The following is a 6,594-nucleotide window of genomic DNA, read 5'->3' on the forward strand; positions in this document are numbered from 1 at the left end:
TTTTATCAAATTAGATAATTTCAGGCATGAATGAATATGTGCGCTTGCCATAGCGTAATTGTAAAATACAACTGAAATAAATGTTGCAATTGCCAGTGAATGTCGTGGTACTTCGCGCCCTGGCCCAGCCATTTTTCTGTTTTTACGTGTACAACTCTGAGCATGCTTTGCGCATCATAAATTTAGTACGCTATATTGGCAACGCCATACCCATAAAAGTTCGTCTCTGTGTGGTTTCACAGTTCCTTTTTTCTAAGTCATATCTTCGTTGAAGCCGGCGTTCGCTATGGTCTTGCGTCGGTTGAGATTGCGCTTTGACTGCAGTGATAGGTTTTGCTTCTTTTTCGCCTCTTCTTCCTGTGGACGAATACTGATGTTAATAACCAGCGGGAATTTGACTCATGCTAATCACATCGTGCAAACTGCATTTCATTGTAATACTACGCATGTTACAACTGAATAGCGGCACCCGTCTTCGCAAGCCGTGCTGTTTCGCCGGCTAGAAAGCGTGACTGGGTGGTTTCCGGTGGTACAAACGAACACTGGCGTAAAGGAGGGACACGAACACCAGCATGTCCCTTCTTCCCCTCTGTCGTAGTTCGTATCGCGCTGAAGGCACTCGCCATCTTTCACTAGGTCCAACTCGTCCAAATAGCCGTTTTGCGATAACAAACGGGGCAATGACCTAATAAAACACAAGCCACATAGTGACTTGGGGAATATTGGAATATTGGCATGGCTTTCTGAAACAGTTGCTGTCCCAGCATTAGATAGTGAACAATGGCCAGCAGTGTAGTAAATATTGAATTACATTACCGATGGAAGTGATCAAAACAGCGCCTTGGACAAGACAAAGTATAAGGTGCTGGATATTTACGCGAGAAACACAATGTTGTACGTAAGGCAAAGCATCACTTATTTTATGTGCGGGCTCCACGTTGTAGCGCCCTATGACGCCGTCTTTGTCGAAACTTGGCTGACATTTACAGTGCCATGTTTGTTGCCTTCCCTTCATCCTATCCAAAGCGAAGTTTCTTTTCCTTCCATAATGCACCAACCAGCCGAATCAAGCAGCTTGCAAAATTAGCTATAACATACCGAGCATTAGCCAGGACTGTCTAGTGCTAACCGACATTATTCAGTGATGGTTGTACGCTCTTGAACATGGTAATTGAGTTTGGTCCAAATTATTAACAACGTATCCCGTGATAGGAAAAGAACGGGGAGTGGCCTCGAGGTCGTTGACATTGAAAACAAATGTGATTGCCCGAGACATGTCGTTGCATTATGTGCTATATACTCTCCAGAGGGTGTGCGCGTACCTTTTGCTTCTTCAGGAGCTCCTCTCTCTGCCTCTCGGCCTCCTTGCGCACTTTCTCGCGTCGCGCCCGCTCCTTCGCGCGTTCTTTCTTCCTTTTTCGCTTCTCCTTCTTCTTCTGCTTTTTTTTCTCCTTGGCCGCCTCGATGCGTTCCTCCTCGCTCGACGCGTCGTCCTCGTCGTAGGCACCATCCATGGTTGTGAAATGGCGCATCATCGCCATGATGGCCATCACTTCCGGGACGCTCGAAGACGGCTGCTGGGGTGGAGGAGGCGGCGGGGGTGGATGTAGGGGCGGAGGAGGAGGCGGGTACGAGGGCCCCTGGGGTGCGATCACGATCGGACCCTGAAGAAGGCAGCACATGTAAGACCACTTCACAGAATAGTGCAGTATACTTCACAGCATGTAAGGCGCGTAATAATAATGCATGACAGCTTTGAACAATGTTAGCGAGTGCACTACATCAGTGGCCACAATAGGTAAGAGTTGGCTTTGATCCTACGTGTGTGCCCTTTACATGCGGGCTTTTTCCCGCGTAATTTTCTCGTCTTGCGATCACTTCTTCAACGCTCTGGTGTTTCGTTACAGCACGAAAGGGTCACATTTCGGTCTTCGGTGTTTCCCTTGTCATCGCGCTGAAGTTTGAGATGGCACAAATAGTAAGCGATTATAAGAAAGACCGCGGCGACAGAAGCCCTTCGGTATGCTTTTGTCCAGTCTGGGTTCTTTGTGTTAAGTCAGAGTAAGCGGGCTCCCTCCTCCTCTGTTTCGCCTCAGTCGAGGTGCAGACGGTTTGACCGGGGATAGAACTTGTGTTCTCGCACTAAGCAGCGCTGCGTCACGGCTACTAAGCTCCAAAGGGGCAAGCTCACTGAAGTGCAACCAAAGCTTCGCACCTGAGACGATCCGCCAGCAGGGGCTGGCGAAGGCATGGGCATCGGCATGGGCATCGGTATCGGGATGGGCACAACTGTGGGAGCCGAAGAGCCTCCGGCAGTTGGCAGTAAGATCAGGGGTGCTGGCATCGGTGAATTGTCCTCTTGCACGACCGGCGTGGAATAAGGCCACAGGGCCTGTGCCGCAGCAGATGTGTTTTGCTGACGACTCGGTGGTTGATTCGCGATTATTTGCGACGGTGGTGGCAAAATGGGAGGTGGAGGTTCGCCTGGTGCCAGAGGTACAGGTTTGCCAGCTACCATGGGTGGCATGCCAGGAACGCGAATGATGGCGCCCGTGGGGAACGGCCTCGAACCCAGAGGCAGGACAGATGGCAAGTTGGGCATGAAGATTGACGGACCTGCGTGTATTGCATTCACGGCTGCGCGATCGTTTCAAGGTGACCACGAGATAAGGACTTCGGCATTATCAGTAAGGCAGTTTAACACTTTTCTTTAACTGTAAGATGGCAAAACAAACTGAAATTATATAACTATGACTCACTACATTCTTTCAGTCAAACAAACAAAAAATACGAAGTGTAGTCCATGGGCTGAGATGTCATGCTCAACCATGTCCCTTGCAAAGAGTGAAAAAAGTGCGCCTGCTTTTTTTAGAAGTGTTCTGGGCGATTGGGCATTTTATACTGATCTTTGTTAAAACAAACTGATGCGCTGTTTTCTTTCAGCAGTCAAAAGCAGGACACTGCTTAATCCCCTGACATTCTCGACTGCATTTCGTTACAGTTTTAAACCACCGATTATATTCGCATCATATTGCATACATTTCTTTTACTGTTTCCAATTCTGCATGTTCATTTTAATAGGCATAGCATTATCAAGTGCTCACTCTTTTGTCTGCCATGCACCCTCGTTAATAAATATACATAGAAAGCACGAAATTAATATGACATACTTCCGCCTTCATCCTGGTCAGGAGGGGCGATAACGTAAGGAGCGCTGCTCAGCTGCCCAGCTCGATGCCTGGGAGTTGGGAATTGAGGACCGCCCCTGTAGTTCGGGTGCCCGAAGGACGGCGTTCGTGGTGGCCGAGACATCGTGGTCAGACCCACGGTAAGCCGGACGGCCTCTGCCGGAAAAGAAACGAAATTTTCTGGGCTCTCACGGTGCCCTTGGAGAAACGACAATCGGTACGCCCCGTCACGGTCTTCCTTCTCGTCTTCATCTTCTGTGCCTCCTAGTCAGCATACAATAATAATAATATTAATAATAATAATAATAATATTAATAATAATAATAATAATAATAATAATAATAATAATAATAATAATAATAATAATAATAATAATAATAATAATAATAATAATAATAATAATAATAATAATAATAATAATAATTGGCAGATCCCACGTACAGTGGGAATCTCTGATATGCGAAGCCGAATGAGGAAGCTTGATATGTCCCTTTAAAATCAGTACAACAATATGAATCGGAGGTAAATGATGCCGTATGCGACTTTTATGTCATGATTATTACGTTTAGACATGTTATTTGCCTTCGTCCTCTATTCCCGTTACCTCATAACGAATTTGGTGTATGTGCAGATAGTGAAACGGTCGCGAGCGTGCTATGAGCGTAGCATGTAGTCATGTTTTACCCCTGACATCCATATCATGATTATCATCTTTCAACGGGTCGTTTACATTCGTCGTCCATTCACGTCACCTAATACCAAATTGGGTATATATCATGAAACTAGAGAACCGGCCGCGAGGACGCTATGAGCATAGCATGTAGCCATGTTTTACATGAAACGCATATTACGATTATCAGGTTTGGACGTGTAATTTACCGTCGTCGTCTATTGACTTCCCGAGATACCGAATTTGGTTCCCCGCCGAGGTGGTCTAGTGGCTAAGGTACTCGGCTGCTGACCCGCAGGGCGCGGGTTCGAATCCTGGCTGCGGCGGCTGCATTTCCGATGGAGGCGGAAATGTTGTAGGTCCGTGTGCTCAGATTTGGATGCACGTTAAAGAACCCCAGGTGGTCTAAATTTCCGGAGCCTTCCACTACAGCGTCTCTCATAATCTTATAGTGGTTTTGGGACGTTAAACCCCACATATCAATCAATACCGAATTTGGTATGTGGAGCAAGCGCAAAGGTGGCGAGCGCGTCATGAAAGGCCCAATATACTCCGAGTAAACGTTGACACATGCGCAGTCTGGGTGCAGTGACGCCTTTATATGGCATGCAGTTCCACAATGAAGGTGAGCGGGCAGATTCACTGATCACTACTAGAGTGATATCGGCGTCTGGCGTGGCATCGCCGGCGTGACGCGATGAAACGAACGCTGCCGTGTGTGTTGAAGTGTATTGCCGCCGTGAGTGTGGCGTGTATTAAGGTTCTTACATGACACGCATCTCAAGATTATCATGTTTGTACCAATCACATACTTTTGTCTTCTATTCACGTTACATAATACTAAATTTTGGCATATGTGAAAATAGCGAAACGGCCGCGAGCACATCATGAGTGTGGTACGTAGTCATGTTGTTACATGACGCGCATGTCATGATCATAATTTTGGACGTGTCATTTACCTATGTCGTCCGTTCGCGTCACGTAATACCGTATTTGGTACATGTGAAGCTAGCGAAATGGCCACGAGCGCATCGTGAGCGTAGCTTGTATACTCATTTTTTACATGACACGCATCTCTTGATTATTATGTTTGCACCAGTCACATGCCTTCGTCATCCATTCACGTCCCGTTATACCAAATTTGGTATATGTGACGCTAGGGCTGCGAGCGCATCATGAGCGTGGCATGTAGTCATGTTGTTACATGACACGCATGTTATTATTTTCATGTTAGGGTCTGTTGCTTGTGTTTGCCATACAACTATGCCATGCCATACCAGTTTTGCAACATGTCATGTAAACGAAACCACCGCTAGAGATTTTTTTTTAAATTATGTAATATTTAGGTCCCCTAGTTAATATTACAACTAAGTGCTGATTCGAAGTTTCAACTACTAGTAAGCACATATGTGTAATGCGGGCTGAATGCAGTAAGATTAACATCCTGAACTTTGGTTCACACTTGCAAGATGCTGATGCTGATGCTGATGCTGATGACCTCTGATGGATGGCGCTTACCCACAAAGGGGGATAGGCCAAGAACCGGGCGGCAGCTTAAAATAACTAAACTGAAAAACTAAACTGAAAATGAAGCCAATCTGAAAAAGTAGCTTAAAGTAATGCTACCAAGAAACAAAAATGTTTGCTGAGCAAGCGGTCAAACCATCTTTTGTTTTTGAAAGACATAACTATGAATTATAAACTAAAGATCTGAAAAGGTAGTGGTTCACTAGCATAGTAATCTTTTAGTTGCGTTGATGTAATCAAACACAGCGGAGCATACATCCCTGTGGCAGTAACCAAATGAAGTTCCGCCAAGTGATAAAATTACTGGTAGATTTACTTGTATTCCTAGCTTTTGTAATGGGGCTACTAAAAATCTTTTTCTCTGATAAGAATAACGACGACAGAATAAAAAGAAATGTTCAATTGTTTCAATTTCGTTGCACCAAATGCATAGCGGTGACGCCTTGAGCGGAGCTTTATTAAGGTAATAATTTAGTTGTGGAACTGCACAGTGCAATCTGGTATAAGAGACCTCTAACTGGCGAGATACACACCACTGTTTATTCCAGCAATAGCTCAAATGCTCGAAATCTTTGAATTTATCCAAATTACCTTTTCCCCATTGCAGGCAAGCATTTCGGAACCTTAGCGCGGTTACGTAAGCCGTATCTGGCAAAACTGGGATGGTGGGCCCACCCAGGCATACTGCTGCTAAAGAGTCCGCCGTTTCGTTTAAATATAATCGGCGGTGGCCTGGTACCCATAGCAAATGCAGTTTTTTTACGTTTTTCGGTACTAAATGCCGAAACGTATTCATCAGCTCTAAATTTACTGCCGCAGAAAGTGCATTACAAACTGATAACGAATCTGTAATGATAACTGCTAATGATTCGCTTGAGGGTAATTTGCGTAGGGCAAGAACAATGGCCAATAATTCTACAATGAATACCGGGGTATAATCTGGGAGTCGAATCGAAAAGGACCAGTCCAAAGAAGGAGAGAAGATGCCAACCCCAGCCTTTTCTTTTGACACAGATGCATCAGTCGCTAAGATATTGCTTATCTCTAGGTGAGCTAGATAATCTGCTAACTGGTCATTTAAATACCTATATGCCAATTGTTTCGCATTATGAGGAAATATATCATCAAAATGTATGCTAAGCATTGACTTTAGGCTGTGTATTGGACCAATATGTCTAATTTTTACATTCAGTTGCTTTAGTAGCGCTT

The 6,594-nt window shown here is 45.1% G+C and overlaps 1 protein-coding gene across 1 annotated transcript; it reads right to left on the reverse strand.

Moving 5' to 3' along the window:
- Nucleotides 1-211: 211 nt before the first annotated feature.
- On the reverse strand, nt 212-1,790 carry LOC119183418 (uncharacterized). Its single transcript, XM_037433680.2, has 2 exons — nt 1,323-1,790; nt 212-357 (listed from the first exon to the last, which is right to left on the reverse strand). Exons 1-2 carry the CDS (start codon nt 1,680-1,682, stop codon nt 253-255), a joined length of 465 nt encoding a protein of 154 aa, XP_037289577.2. The 5' UTR covers nt 1,683-1,790; the 3' UTR covers nt 212-252.
- Between the last annotated feature and the right edge of the window lie 4,804 nt (nt 1,791-6,594).

The sequence above is a fragment of the Rhipicephalus microplus genome, chromosome 5 (genome assembly GCF_043290135.1).
Source record: "Rhipicephalus microplus isolate Deutch F79 chromosome 5, USDA_Rmic, whole genome shotgun sequence".
Lineage (NCBI taxonomy): Eukaryota > Metazoa > Arthropoda > Arachnida > Ixodida > Ixodidae > Rhipicephalus > Rhipicephalus microplus.